The sequence below is a fragment of the Bos taurus genome, chromosome 7 (assembly GCF_002263795.3).
Source record: "Bos taurus isolate L1 Dominette 01449 registration number 42190680 breed Hereford chromosome 7, ARS-UCD2.0, whole genome shotgun sequence".
NCBI lineage: Eukaryota > Metazoa > Chordata > Mammalia > Artiodactyla > Bovidae > Bos > Bos taurus.
The window spans coordinates 72,978,934-72,995,735 of NC_037334.1; the positions used below are offsets into that span (position 1 = coordinate 72,978,934).

The 16,802-nt window shown below is 37.2% G+C and overlaps 1 protein-coding gene across 3 annotated transcripts in view; it reads right to left on the bottom strand.

Annotated features, from left to right (window-relative positions):
• Positions 1–237: 237 nt before the first annotated feature.
• The window catches only part of GABRB2 (gamma-aminobutyric acid type A receptor subunit beta2), a 293,693-nt gene continuing 277,128 nt past the window's right edge, over positions 238–16,802 (bottom strand). For 2 of the 3 annotated variants that reach the window (XM_024994535.2, XM_024994536.2), the window contains one exon: positions 238–6,154. In XM_024994535.2, the coding sequence (XP_024850303.1) occupies positions 5,807–6,154 (348 nt within the window). In that variant the 3' untranslated portion in view covers positions 238–5,806. The remainder of the gene's footprint in view (positions 6,155–16,802) is intronic. The other variant, NM_001192760.2, reaches the window with a different exon arrangement.

Here is a 16,802-nt window from a genome sequence, read left to right on the forward strand (position 1 = left end):
CTGTGAAGGAGGTACAATTAAATCTTCACTTCAGATAAGAACACTGAGAGTAAGATAGATTAAATAGCTGTACAATCATACATGTAATATGATTGTGACAAGTCATAGTGCAAACTCAAGACTGCCCTACAGCCAATCCCAAGTGTCCAAATTTTTCACTGCTTTTTGCAAAAGCTATACTTCTACAATAGAACTCATATTGATAGTTCAAAAAATTTCTGAACTCAATGAGACCACTTATACACACATCTTTTTAAGTTTTATTTATACTTCTTAGTTCAAGAATTACACACTAGTCAACATTATTATATATTTACATGCTGAAACTGGCTGTAATAAGTTTAAATTCAAGAAAATAATTCTTATGTGCTACTCATTTATAATCCTCATTTGTTACTATCTCATGTATCCCAGAGATTGTAGTAGTCCTGTTTTAGAAAGACATGAAAATAGATGCAATGATATCCACTTGTATTTTGCATTTTCTAGCCATTGGAAAATGTGCATTATGTGCATATTAAGAAAGGCTACAAGGTAATTAGTAAGGCTGAAAATCACTACATTGTGAAGAAACTAGAATATCACTTGTTAGAAAAGGACAATTCAGAACTGTGCAGGGACAATATTTAAAATGGAACTATTTAAACACCCATGCAAATAAAAACTTTAAAATGTCATGGAATTTAAATTATTTTCAACACTGTTTGAATTAATACACTTAAAATGACCATTGAACACAAATTATTGAAATAAAAAGAGAAAGATACAAGCTGATGGAACTGTCAACTTGCTTCAGATGGTGCCAGGACACAGATATGGGCATCAGAATAATGACACGTGACAAGAGAGAGAGATTTGGCTTTCAAGTTAAAAAAAACACAAGTTTTTGTTTTTGTTCATTTTGGATCACATTTAACTTTATCACAAAACAAATTCTCAAAGCAAATTAAAATCTGATATTAGCATTTTGCACACATCTATATATCTACAGAAATGTTTTACTTCAACTTTCAAATAACTAATAGATGTTTAATATTTTTTTCCCTTAAATTATTTCCTTAGGGCAGTATCTTAATTAGCATTCTGTTGGGTCCTTACTACTTTTTTTACAATGTCCCTCGTATATTTGGAAAATATTTTTTAAACCTTTGGTGTGAAGCAGTGTCTTTTTTTCTCCTATTTTCCCTCACTTTTCCATTTTTCTTTCTTTTTTTAAAATAATTATGGAGTCTTTGGTTAAAAGGAAAAATGCTATCTAACGACAAATGCTATTATTAAAAAAAAAAGTCTTCTCTATGTGCTATTGTGTAACATATATCTGGAGCAGGTATATAATAAGCATTTGTTTTTCCTGTAGTGCCATCAATATAAACTTTTAGTCTTTGAAAATTGAGATTTAAGTTATGAACTTTGGTTTCTTAAACTCTTATGTATAAAAAGATCTATCAAGTAATCAATGATCATTTCTGCTTTTCCCATTTCTAAGTTGCCATTTCTAAGGCTATCTCTTGGTTGTTATAAACACTACAGTGTTTCCCATAGATGGGGTATGAGTGGGAGTGGCAAGAAAAAGTGTGTGTGTGTGTGTGTGTGAGAGAGAGCGAATTAAAACCCTTCTGTCTGGGATCCCAAAGCATTTATGCAAAAGAGTGTTTTAATTTCTCTGCTGGGGCTGCAGTAACTATTTTTACTTAGTAAAAATTAAATAAAAACTAAAAAAGAAAAAAACTAAACAATGATTTGTATCTATTGACTATTCATTTACAGCATGTTTAATTATTTACATAATAACACAGCAACTTAAGCCATAAACAGAATTTGCACATTGCCTTACCATAAAATACAAATTAGAAGTTAAAAATATTTAAGAAATCTGTTTTAATATTTACACACGCTCAGTGAAAGTTATGGTTGCTCACATTACATGGACTCTGTACATTTAGCAAAATGGTATGATTGCTACAGTTGAGAGTATCTGCCCTAACCAACATGGTGGGGTTTAGTTATTTTTTTTCCTCCTCTTGGGAGGAATATATATATATATATATTTTTTTTTTATCATTTTCTGTTTTCTTAAGACATTTTTGCTTTTAAATCACCATTGAACAATGCTAGTTGTTTCCTTGAAAAAGAGAATAAGTAGACAAGCAATGTGAGAACTAGTTGATTTCCATGTTCTGAGGTACAGTACTATTAGAGTGTCAAACTGTGCAGTGGTTCATAAGAACTGTAGGCATTGATTCGCTGATAGAGAAATGCTCAGTACCCTGTATTACTTGTTTCAATATGTTGATTTGTCGGCTGCCAAATTAAAAATATTCATACATTGGTTTAATGAAGGAAATAAAACATATTAGCTTATTCCTTTTGTTTTCCAACATATGAATGCATATATATGTATGTATGTTTATATGGATCTATATATACACATATATACATGTAAATATGTGGTAAGACCTGTTTGTTGGCTGTTTTTGTATGAATTCAATCATAAAATTGGAACACAGTTACCTATAGAAAATGGAAATTGTCTTAGTAGACAATTTAATGCAGGTCTTGCTTAAAACAAACGTGATTCATTTCTCCATTATGCATCCCCACTGAACTTTCTCTATGCGTTGTGCTTTTGTAAGCTGACAGATTTTTTTTGTGTGTTCCTAATACTAGAATGTAAAGTCTTTTGGTTCCTAAACCATTTTTTATTATTACTATTTTTCACTTAGCACTGCTTTTGAAGAAATGAGGAAAGGTCTAGATGGCACTGCTTACGTCTTTTTCCCTGTTATTAAATTGCAGTAGAAAGAATTGTAACATTCCTTATGCAAACACATGATTATGTTGCATGAGTTTTCAATTCTGAAAATGCATTTCATACCTACTAGCAGTCATGTACAGTATATATATATACAGATTGAGATCAAAGATTTCATTGAGAGTGTGCCTTTTAGAGTCAGAATTTACCTATGAATTTCACAGAGATGAAAAACACCTTAATTGCTGGCTATCTGGCTACTTCATAAACAAAAGAAAAACTATACATATATGTATAAGCTGATAGTAATGCTATATCAGAATTGCCAAAACATACTTTTGTGGTCCTGGATGCCAAGCTGACTGGTCTCTTTTAAAGACTTAAAGATCTAGCTCCCCTCCCTTCCCCTTCCCCCAATCTGGTAACTAAAATTCAGTTCAACTACAAAACAAACAATTGTTTAAGAATAAATTCTATATCTACTGTTATCTCTGGGTGGGATGAGTCAGGTTTTTCTACCTATACGGTTACTAAATGCCAATCAATGGATTTTACTCTAGGGTTTCTATTCCACTGTCCCATCTTTTTCCTTTCCCCAAGATTTTTCCTAACACTGCAGTCAGAAATGAATCCCTGGTCATATGCTTTTGAAGCTCATGCAGCTAAGTTGCTTCTTCTGTCCACTTTGATCTAGATTTCTCTGTTGACTTTCCTGGACATCAAAATTTTGTTGGAACCATATAACAATATCAAGGATTTTTATGGCTTTTACGGTAATTGCAGATAAGAACCACTTCTAGGCTGGAGCTCCGAGTTGTCTCTAGAAAAACCTTTCCAGAATGGCATTTTGGAGTTGTGAACCTGAGTTATCAATATGCTCCTTCTTGATATATGCTACTCAAACTTTAACCCCTAGTGACAAGGGGCAGGCACTTTTATTAGTGTGATGTCTCAAAATGACTGCCCAGGGGAAAGTGTGTCCCTGGAGAAACTCGAGGAATCTCTGCTCTGAGCCCATGGGCAACGCATCGATTGGATTCTGCCCAAAGATCATACTCAGAGGTGTTCAGGTGTATAAACAAAAATATAAGGGCCAGAGCTCCCTATGCTGGTGGAAAAAAAAAAAAACACATCCTATCTGGGGGACAACTTCAGAAGGATGCTAAACTTTTTTTTTTTCCCTCTGACAGTGAAGAATAGAAGGGCAGCAGGACTCCATCATATTCTAAGCTGCTGAATCATCAGGGAAAGAAAACATACATTTATCCACAGGCGGATACTGGCCTTAGCTGCTACGCACAATTAGGGATGTTACTCTAAAAAGAAGTGCTGTTTTTTTAAATAGAAATAGCAAAGTCATCCTCTAAGAAAAGTTTCAATCAAATTTAACTTTAAGGAAAAATGAGGAATTCACTATTTCCTCTGAGAAAGGCAAAATATGAACTTCACATTGATAGAAATAAAATATCTGAGCTTATTCTTTTCTCTTTGTCCAACATATGAATGCATATATCCAATTAGTATAGAAAGAAGCACAATGACATAATTTAAAAATTGAATAAAAGTAATATATCATGCCTGCCTGATTATCAGCTATATATTTTTCTGCAGTATCAACTGAGGCTCATAACATTCACCATGTACTATGGCTTTGTTGTTCTTCTGTTTTCCATGACTTCCTATTTGATTAGGCAGACTGCAACATATACAACGAAAGCACCCTAAAAAAATCAAACTCTCCAAATCAACAACTAAACCTATTTGTGCACATAATCTCTTGAGTATTGTTTGCCATGAAAGACAAAGGTGAACTTCATTGTACATAAAGAAATACAGTTCTCTTAAAATCTCTCCAAAGACTTACTCTGTCTGTCTCTTAAGAATATAATCAGAATTTCAGAAACAAGAAAAGTTGGAAAAGACCATTAAGCCCGCTAAAGAAATGAACAAATCCTTCTTTTGAAATACCCTATTAAATTCAGAAATAAACTGCAGGAAAATGTTGTAGAGTCAGAGAAAAGCATCTTGTCTGCTAGCTCTGTCTGTGCTTTATATTCATATATTGGGATCACTCCCAGTGTAACCTAAGATGCTTCTAATTCTGCTAACATTTCTGTTTAGGGGTTGTCTTTTGATCAGGTACACTATAAAAACTTCTTCAGGTATGCTGTCAAAAGCTTGTGAGTTTGGAGGGAAAGAAATCTCTTTCACTCTACCTTCTGCCACTGAACACAGAATGTGTGGACCACATGCTTATAATGGGTGAAGGGTCATGCTGCTTGCGTGCTTTAATTTTGTTACAACCGTTGTCTCTGAATTTTCCACTCCGTTCCGGGATATTAACTCTTATTTTTAACTGCCTCAGAAATAGCATTATAGAAAAATTTCTTTTGGCCACCAGGCATGATAATGTTTAGAAGTCTCCCCGTCTCTAAACGTCAAAATGGAAGACGTCAGTGTTGATTCCCAAGCTCAAGCAAACATGGCCTGGCCAAATTGGTTTCCTGAGTCTCTGTCTTGACTCTCCCTATCTTGTTTGAATTACATAAGAATCTTCTAGAATCCGGTGGGAATTAACTTCCTATGGCACCATCATCACCTCAATAAGACAGGCAGATATTGTCTTCAGTAAGGATGTTTGCATGGCATGGAAGACCGCATGACAACCTTAGGAATGAAAATGGGGAGTATCTGGATATGACCACATCTCAGCAAGATGACTGATGACACTACTGAGCCTTCTGGAATACCATCTAAATTATTCCCCTCCGTATAGGCTGTGTACTAAGCAGATAAGGTGGAACACAGATTCAGTCTTGCCAGCACGTGTACAAATCACTTGCATTTTAACTGGAAAACCCCGAGGACCTTAGCATTTTCATGACTTAGCAGAAGCAACCCAAATGGTATGAATTGGACCACAGGATAGGCCAGCAACTAAGGTATTTTAGCATCACTTTTGTCCTGGATTGATGTGTTTTCCAAGTTCTATGTCAGGCTGTACATCTGGTTTGAGGAGGAATCTAGTCCTTGCTTCCCATGGGAAGCAATGTTTTAGTTCACATAATAAAGCCAGTAGACGATGTTGAAGAAGGAGAAAACCACTGGGAAGAATATGCGGGACCACCGATCTATGGCATTCACATCAGTCAAGTCGGGAATGGTGATTTTCAGCTGGGAGGCGCGTCTCCGCAGGCGGCTTTTCTTCTGTGCCACGTGCCGTTCCAGGGCATTTCGGCCAAAACTATGCCTGGGCAACCCGGCTTTCCGATACTGGATGCTGGAGGCATCATAGGCCAGCATTGTGCTCCTTGGGTCTCCAAGTCCCATCACAGCCTCGGAGGTGGCCATTTCATTTTTTATCTCAAGAGTGCTCAGTAAGATGTTCTCATGGGGGTCCATCTGCAAGGGGGAAGAAACAAACGAGACTTTCAAAACAGAAAGCCTTCACTGGTGAGTTTTACACAAGGTCCTATGATTTGTAGTTTGGATATTCATGATTAAGAGAACTGGCTTTGTGTCCACATGCTCTCAATTTGAACTGTGGTTCTGCCACTATAAACTGTGAGTTTCAGTTTTTCATCTACTAAATGGTATAATAATCCCCTCCAAGAGGATGGCTGTAATGATGTAATGGTATAATAGATTGTTGCTAGAACCATTTTCATGATTTCCACATAGAGCATGCAGAGAAATGGAAAGCATGACCTCCCCCTTTAAATAATTTACAGTCTTGATTAAAAATACCTAAAAAATCTAAACTGAACTAGGGCTGAAATAGTATTAGGGGATGAATTACTAAATTGTGCTCACAATAGAAGCCTAATTCCAGATGAATTCATGATAAAACCAGAACTAAAAGTAGTAGGTAACACATATAAAACACTTGATATATACACCAGAAACATTTTTATGTAACTTCATTTAACTGATGCTTCTTAACACCCACACAGTTACAAGGTGTCACCTTAAATTTTCAGTGTCAATATAAATAGGTGTAAGGAAGAATTTTGAACAACAAAAATGCAGGAAACACATGACTTGCCAAAATGCAAGAGAATTCAAAACAACGAGGAACTTGAAAATAATAGTTGAACAGACTATGGGTGGTGTGGGTGGTCAAAGGGTGAGTGGGGTGACTTTCCAGGGAAGAGAAGCGGACAGGAATTAAGAGTTAGACACAAATTCTCTGTACTGAGCTGAATTCTGGGCCCAGGGAGTAGAATTAAGGTGGCTGTGCTGACAGGGTGATTCTTTTTTCTCTTGGATTATTTCTTCTTAGCAAGTCTAAAAGTAAAGGATGAATACTGAGATCATGATTCTCCAAAACTAGATGATTATGTAATGCTTTTTGTTCTGTTGAAATGGGAAAATTTGTGTATCATATTTTTAAGAGGCCTCCATTGCTACATAGATAATAAAACCTAACCACAACAAGCTATTATTAATAATACAGTATATTTATTTTAGTAAAGACTTAAAATATATCTACTGCCAATATTTTTTATAATTAATTTTTGTATATTTTATTTTGTTTCCAGTTTTATTGAGAAATAATTGATACATATCATTGTAAAATTTTAAGGTGCACAGCATGATAGTTCAATTTATATATATTATGAAATGACTACCACAATAGGTTAAGCTAACATCCATCTTTTCATATAAATATGATACAAAAAGAAAAAAAGAAAAAAACAAGGAAAGAAAATTGTGGTGAGAACTCAAGAAATAAACACTGATTGAATGAAATTCATTTTATGACACTTAAAACTCAATGTGTTCCTGTATCATCAATAAGATGATTCAATCTACAACACCATTGTGAAGATGGGAACTGCATGGGACTATACGTCTTGAGTCCCTTTCCTGCTCTAAGGCTTCCACCTCTATTTATAGAGGTCTCTTGCTAGAGCAGCAGGCTCAAGCACCTGAGATATGGAAACATTTCCCATGGTACCCGGGACCACTTATATGACAGATGTCCCATTTTTATGCATGAGAAGGGAATTTAGTGAGCAGTGCCTAGTAGCTTATTGTTGTTTAGTCCCTAAGTCCTGTCCGACTCTTTCATGATGACCTCATGGACAGTAGCCCACCAGGCTCCCCTATCTAGTAGCTAAGGCTAAGTAATTTACATATTGACTTTTCCATTTCCAGTAGTCCAGTGGGATCAGCATGTATCTCAAGCTCGGAAAATAAGGCACAGAGAGGTTAAGAAATTAACACAAATTCACCCAGTGAACAGGTGACAGAGCAGGAACTGGACTCAGGTCTCTCTCACTATGCCATGCTAAGAACAGAAACAGCCCCCTCCCCCTATAGTTCTCTACACTCATAAAAGAAGACCTTCTCAGTGCGGGGGAGGGGCAGTACCTGGAGGCTTGCAAAATGTCCTTAATGAGGATGGAGATAAGTGTCTTGATTTAAATACATCACTAAGATTAGAACTAATGTAAAGTCCTATTAACTGTAACATTGTCAATAAACATCTGCGATTTGAACCTTCAACAGCCCCGCTAGCAATAATTCTATTTAAGGAAGCACCACTTCCCCTCTCTCAGTTACTGTGCTTCTGATGTGGCCGGAGTCAAGCAGAGCAATCCTGACACAGAGTTTGTTTCAGTGACAGACACACGCCCATTTCAGAACCAATGGCATGTCATGAGCCTTCAGGTGGGCATACTAAAGACTCTCAAACATTTCCACTGGGTTTGTACCCAGAAGTATGTGGCCCTGAGTCTAATGAATTTGTTGAGATGCTCCAGCTGCAAGAGGTGATCCTAAGTTGAAAACAAACCAACACTGGGAGACACAGAGAATCCATGACCTGCTGAGAGTGTCTGTATCCCGTATGCCTGATTTGCTGATGCTAAACAGATAATACACCTCACTCTCTCTCTCTTTCTCTTTTTCGTATAAGACAGCATGAGTTGGGTTTTCTATTACTTAAGACCCAAAAATTGTAACTGAGATATGATTCATCTTCATGTATCTGAACAACCCTATAATATAGGCAGGGCAGGAAAGATATTATTGATGTCACACCTGTAATAAGGATGTTTCACAACTCAAATTGAAATTAAAGAAATTTGTTACAGTAATACAATCTTCAGTATGCAGAAGAGTGTTGGGTTTCAATCCTTCCGGCTGGGAACAAAAGCATCTAGGGGCTGCTGGGTTTGGTGGCTGGCTGGTCAACTGGGCTACATTTATTTTCCCCCCTTGTCTGTTTTCCTTTAAAGGATGTGAACTGTGTTAGCAGCAAAGGTCAAAGGTGAAGGCTTCTAATATGTGTTTCAACAGGCTTTTATATGTAACTCAAATGGTAAAGGGGGAAAGGCTTTTTAATTGATTACGTTGAGCTTCCATTAGTAATCTATAGAGTTTATTTACTCTGGGTGGTGCTAGTGGTAAAGAACCCGCCTGCCAATGCAGGAGACAGAGATGCAGGTTTGATCCCTGGGTTGGGAAGATCCCCTGGAGAAGGGCATGGCAATCCACTCCAGTATGCTTGCCTGGAGAATCCCATGGACAGAAGAGACTGGTGGGCTACAGTTCATAGGAATGCAAAGAACTGGACATGACTGAAGCGACTTGATACGCACCTTGTTTAAATAAAACATTATGTTCATTTCACATTATGCATGTGAAATTGAACAACTATTAACTTTCCTTTTTCTTTTTGAAATACTTGTTTTTGGAAGGTGACTGCTGATTGAGGTTTATTATGTTTTTTTTTTTGTTTGTTCTTTTTGAGGGACCTCCTTACTGAATCATTGCAGAATATGCTGTATTTCCATTTTACAGGGCAGGAAACTGAAGTTCAGAAAAATGAAGTGAGTTAATTAAAATCTTACTACTCACAAGTAATAAAATAGTGTAATAATTCTTTTCTGTTGATGATTATCTCAATGCAATAATATTCCATGCTGCCTCCAGCATCTCCCAAATCAATCTGGGAAGTATGGCTCAGGTAGTGGTTTGGTGGGTTGATATAGTCTATTTTAGGGGCTCCAAAACTTTAATGAACCTCAGAATTCCCTGGAAAGTCTTGTTAAAACACACATCTCTTGGCACCCCTTCCCAGAATTCCTCAGTTAGTAAATACGGGATGAGGCTCAATAATCTGCATTTCTAACAAGTTCCCAGGTGATGAGGTGATGCTGGTCTGGGGTTCACATTTGGAAAACTACTAGTCTGCTGGACTGCAGCGAAGGACATGACTAAACAAAGCGGCAGGAGATACCTTGGGAAACAATGAAGCAGCTGAAGTTCTAACCACAGGCCTTACCACTTAGAGAACACATGAAACTTCTGTTCATTATTCACTACAGACAGGCATTGTGTGACACAACTTTACACAACTTTCAAGACCATCCCCAAGGGAAAAAAAAAAAAAAAAACACTGCCAAAAAGCAAAATGGCTGTCTGAGGAGGCCTTACAAATAGCTGTGAAAAGAAGGGAAGCAAAAAGCAAAGGAGAAAAGGAAAGATATACCCATTTGAATGCAGAGTTCCAAAGAATAGCAAAGAGAGATAAGAAAGCCTTCCAAGAAATCAATGCAAAGAAATAGAGGAAAACAACAGAATGGGAAAGACTAGAGATCTCTTCAAGAAAATTACAGATACCAAGGAAACATTTCATGCAAAGATGAGCTCGATAAAGGACAGAAATGGAATGGACCTAACAGAAGCAGAAGATATTAAGAGGAGATGGCAAGGATACACAGAAAAACTGTACAAAAAAGATCTTCATGACCCGGAAATCACGATGGTGTGATCACTCACCTAGAGCCAGACATCCTGGAATGTGAAATCAAGTGGGCCTTAGGGAGCATCACTATGAACAAAGCTAGTGGAGGTGATAGAATTCCAGTTGAGCTATTTCAAATCCTGAAAGATGATGCTGTGAAAGTGCAGCACTCAATATGTCAGCAAATTTGGAAAACTCAGCAGTGGCCACAGGACTGGAAAAGGTCAGTTTTCATTCCAATCCCAAAGAAAGACAATGCCAAGAATGCTCAAACTACTGCACAATTGCACTCATCTCATATGCTAGTAAAGTAATGCTCAAAATTCTCCAAGCCAGGTTTCAGCAATATGTGAACCGTGAACTTCCAGAGGTTCAAGCTGGTTTTAGAAAAGGCAGAGGAACCAGAGATCAAATTGCCAACATCCGCTGGATCATGGAAAAAGCAAGAGAGTTCCAGAAAAACATCTATTTCTGCTTTATTGACTATGCCAAAACCTTTGACTGTGTGGATCACAATAAACTGTGGAAAATTCTGAAAGAGATGGGAATACCTGGCCACCTGACCTGCCTCTTGAGAAATTTGTATGCAGGTCAGGAAGCAACAGTTAGAACTGGACACGGAACAACAGACTGGTTCCAAATAGGAAAAGGAGTACATCAAGGCTGTATATCGTCACCCTGCTTATTTAACTTCTATGCAGAGTACATCATGCGAAACACTGGGCTGGAAGAAGCACAATCTGGAATAAAGATTGACATTTGGGAGAAATATCAATAACCTCAGATATGCAGATGACACCACCCTTATGGCAGAAAGTGAAGAGGAACTAAAGAGCCTCTTGATGAAAGTGAAAGAGGAGAGTGAAAAAGTTGGCTTAAAGCTCAACATTCAGAAAACAAAGATCATGGCATCTGGTCCCATCACTTCATGGGCAATAGATGGGGAAAGAGTGGAAATAGTGGCTGACTTTATTTTTTCGGGTTCCAAAATCACTGCAGATGGTGACTGCAGCCATGAAATTAAGACGCTTATTCCATGGAAGGAAAATTATGACTAACCTAGATAGCATATTAAAAAGCAGAGACATTACTTTGTCAACAAGGTCCATCAGTCAAGGCTATGGTTTTTCCAGTGGTCATGTATGGACGTGAAAGTTGGACTATAAAGAAAGCTGAGCACCGAAGAATTGATGCTTTTGAAGGGTGGTGTTGGAGAAGACTTTTGAGAGTCCCTTGGACTGCAAGGAGATCCAACCAGTCCATTCTAAAGGAAATCAGTCCTGGGTGTGCATTGGAAGGACTGATGTTGAAGCTGAAACTCTAATACTCTGGCCACCTGATGTGAAGAGCTGACTCATTTGAAAAGACCCTGATGCTGGGAGGGATTGGGGGCAGGAGGAGAAGGGGACGACAGAGGATGAGATGGTTGCATGGCATCACCGACTCAATGGACATGAGTTTGGGTAACCTCCGGGAGTTGGTTATGGACAAGGAGGCCTGGCATGCTGTGGTTCACGGGGTTGCAAAGAGTCAGAGACGACTGAGCTGAACTATGTAAACTTTAAAAAAAATAATTTTTTATATGATTTTGAAAGGTTACTTTCCATTTACATTATCCTAATACATTAGCTATATTCCTTGTGTTGTACAATACATTCTTGGCCCTGTCTTATATCCAGAATTTTGTACTTTCCACTCCCCTACCCTATATTGCCCCTCCTCCCCCGTTCCCAATGGTAACCACTTGTTTGTTCTTTGTATCTGTGAGTCTGCTTCTTTTTTTGTTATATTCACCAGTTCTATTTTTAAGATTTCACATATAAGTGATATACAGTATTTGTGTCTCTCTGTCTGACATATCACTTGGCATAATGTCCTCCAAGTCTATCCACATTGCTGCAAATGGCAAAATTTCATTCTTTTTTATGGCTGAGTAGCATTCAATTGTGTGTATGTGCCACATCTTCTTTATCCATCCATCTGCTGATGGACACTAAGGTTGTTTCCATATATTGCCTCTTGAAAATAATGCTGCTATGGACACTGGGGTGGCATGTATCTTTTCGAACTTATGTTTTTTTTTTGGATATATATCCAAGAGTAGACTGGCTTGGTTATAATGATCTTGACAATAATGTAACAAGGGAGTTATTATTAACAGTCTCATTTTAAAAATAAGGAGATTGAGAATTAGGACTAGTAATTTGTCTAGAGTTGCAGTTTAAGTAGTACATTTGGCATTTAATCTGTTTGTTCCAATGTTCCTGTTCCTACTGACAAGACTATACAGTTGCTTATCTTGACACTTTTCTTCAATTATAAGTTCAGTTTTGGAACCTGTATCAGCTTGTACTTAGGTAATGAGATTTCATAAAATGGAAGGAATAGCAACTGTCACATGAATTTAGCTAATCCTTTTAAAAAACGGATCTCTTCCCCACCCTCTCCAGCTTTGCCCAAATGATTGTCCTAATTGCCTTTCTCTTGAGTAGTGGAGACATGGGAGAAACCACTAAATCATCCCTTTTTTTGGTTACAACATAAACAAAACATAGTTCCTCTTTAACTTATCATAAAGGCCATGGAGCAATCTCTATTGCCCTGGAAAACACAACAAAATACTGGTCATCTGTTTTGTCTTGTAATTTTTACCTATTTAAACAGGCATGAGAATACTGCTGATGGTAATTAAAACAATGGAGAAAAGGAAACCAAAAATATATGAAAGAAAACAGATGAGAGAGAGAGAGACTAATAAATAAATTGACATTTTATATAGATAAGCTACATTTGCAAGAAGCTTGCTGCAGGTCTTGCTTTAAGGGTCTATACTACTTGCTTTCTAGAGTCAACTTTTAACTCACAAGTATCCATTCCTGACACAAGGGTTTTGGGAGAGGCCCTATTAAGTAGTCCAACACCAAAAAAAAAAAACAAACAAAAAAACCCAAAAAACCTCTTCTGTTCCCCATTCAGCAATCTGCTCTTGAAATTATGCTTTACTTGGAATTATTGTGCTCATCCATCAAGAATGAAATGCTGAGATTTTGGGAAACAGACTCATTTATTTGCACCAGCATTCTGGACTCTCCTCCGAATGACCCCCTGTGAACAAGGGCAGTTTTCACATTGATCGTTCAGCTGTTCTACTAGTTAGAGAGAGATGCACTTCTGTTTCAGGCTGACCCATGCACGGATGGTTCTAACAAAGGCAAAGTCATGTTAAACACTTGGATTAGGAGGTTTTCTTTTCCTTCTTCTCATTCCCCATTCCAAAATCTTTTCCAAAAAGAAAAGAAACACATTTAGTTAACAGTTTCATTTTGCTTAAAAGATATTGCATTGAACAACATAGAGAGGACCTTATTTTTTATGAAATAAGCTAATTTCAGGACTGGTTTCAGGGTTGCTGCTTCCTTTCCTGGACCTTTGTCAGTGATAGCTGTATGTTCTGGAGAGATGCCCTTGCCCTACTGTCTTATACAGACATGCATAATGCTACCCTCAGTGATCCAGCGGCATCGCATGTTTATCTTGGGAAGCACAATGGGGCTATTTTAGATTCTAGTTCACCACTCATATCATTCAAAAAAGAGTAAGAATTTGGAAAAAAAAATTTCAAAAAATCCTAACTCTGGTATTTTCAATTACTTTGACTAGTGTGTGGGTAGGAAGCCTTGTTTTATCTTCCATGAATTGACACTGTGACCTGAGTAACTTTATTTATTTATTTATTTTTTTTAGTTTTCTAAAATTTTATTGCTTTTATTTTAATGAGCTTCCTGAGGACAATAAATATAATTTGACAAGTGATTTATTAAAAAGGTAAAAGACCTTCTTACAATCTAGGTAATATTTTGGAAATTACTGAATGAAAAAGTTAATTGCCTGGCAGTTTTTCACACCAACTGTGCTGGCAATCTAGTGGCAAACCTAATAAATAGTCTCTCATATAGACAAATATGCTTCAGATAATAATAGAGTCTTTGAGTAGGGGATTCTAGATACTCATTCAAAAGGGGAACAATAGAATAAGCAGAGCCAAGTTGAAGAATCAACAGAGGCAGTGATGCACAGAATTGTGAGGCTATTTACAGCTGACACTCATTGCCACATGTAACTGACTGTAGATCTAAAACCTATTGTTTCATTCTTATGTGGCAAAAACACAGGCCCTAGTACAAGACTCAATAGAAATTGCAGCAACTTTCCCCTTTATTCAGAGAAACTCAATGATTCATAAACATTTCCACCATGTTTCTTAGAATTTACATTTGATATGATAGTTATCTTGATTTTATATATCATCATTATTCCTTTAGATCATGTTCATATTTGCTTGCTTTAAATTTTGTTTTAGAAGTTATGGCTATTTATATTTGAATTAACTTGAAATAACCAATTATGAAGCAAATCTGTCTGAGAAGAAACATTCCATAAGTCTTTCATACAACTAGTATCTATATGACTTACATAACTTCTTAAACATGTATTTTAAGTAGTCAAATCAAAGTATTTTTTACTTAATAGCATTTCTAACTACATTGTGCAATTATTAATTTTTTTTTAAATTTATTTATTTTTTTTAAATTATTAATTTCTGAACCCTCCTCCCTCTCCCCTCCCCATAGCATCCCCCTGGGCCGTCCCAGCGTACCAGCCCCAAGCATCCAGCATCGTGCACTGAACCTGGACTGGCATCTCGTTTCATACATGACATTTCACATGTTTCAATGCCATTCTCCCAAATCTTCCCACCCTCTCCCTCTCCCACAGAGTCCATAAGACTGTTCTATACATCAGTGTCTCTTTTGCTATCTCGTATACAGGGTTATCGTTACCATCTTTCTAAATTCCATATATATGCGTTAGTATACTGTATTTATGTTTTTCCTTCTGGCTTACTTCACTCTGTATAATAGGCTCCAGTTTCATCCACCTCATTAGAACTGATTCAAATGTATTCTTTTTAATGGCTGAGTAATACTCCATTGTGTATATGTACCACTGCTTTCTTATCCATTCATCTGCTGATGGACATCTAGGTTGCTTCCATGTCCTGGCTATTATAAACAGTGCTGCGATGAACATTGGGGTACACGTGTCTCTTTCCCTTCTGGTTTCCTCAGTGTGTATGCCCAGCAGTGGGATTGCTGGATCATAAGGCAGTTCTATTTCCAGTTTTTTAAGGAATCTCCACACTGTTCTCCATAGTGGCTGTACTAGTTTGCATTCCCACCAACAGTGTAAGAGGGTTCCCTTTTCTCCACACCCTCTCCAGCATTTATTATTTGTAGACTTTTGGATTGCAGCCATTCTGACTGGTGTGAAATGGTACCTCATAGTGGTTTTGATTTGCATTTCTCTGATAATGAGTGATGTTGAGCATCTTTTCATGTGTTTGTTAGCCATCTGTATGTCTTCTTTGGAGAAATGTCTATTTAGATCTTTGGCCCATTTTTTGATTGGGTCATTTATTTTTCTGGAGTTGAGCTGTAGGAGTTGCTTGTATATTTTTGAGATTAGTTGTTTGTCAGTTGCTTCATTTGCTATTATTTTCTCCCATTCTGAAGGCTGTCTTTTCACCTTGCTAATAGTTTCCTTTGATGTGCAGAAGCTTTTAAGTTTAATTAGGTCCCATTTGTTTATTTTTGCTTTTATTTCCAATATTCTGGGAGGTGGGTCATAGAGGATCCTGCTGTGATGTATGTCAGAGAGTGTTTTGCCTATGTTCTCCTCTAGGAGTCCTGAGTAACTTTAAATGCTAAGGCAATGAACTGTTAAGCCACCTGGGAATGTCCAAAGCACTCTTTCCAAAGGAAAAATACTCTGTAACTACCTAGCCTGCACTCAGCCTTCTAAGAGGTGAAAGCAAATTTACCCAACTAGAATATGAAATGGAGATTCCTTCCAAGAGGGCAAGTGAAGGGCAACATCTTTGACTTTTCAAATTCCTCTACTGAAGCAAAAAGAGAAACAGTAACCAGACACGGAGCTTAGAACTGGAATATAAATGATACGAGAGCGCTGCTGAAATCCCAGGTAGCTTCAGAAGGATGATCTTTTAAAAAATGTTTTTGAACTTTTTATTTTGTATTGAGGTATAGATGAATAACAATATTTTGATCGTTTCAAGTGAACAGCGAAGGGACTCAGTCATACACATACATGTATCTAGTCTCTCCCAAACTTCCCTCCCACCCAGGCTGTCAGGTAACACTGAGCAGAGTTCAGTGTATTATACTGTAGGTCTTTGTTGGTTATCCATTTTAGGTTACCCATTTTAAATATAGC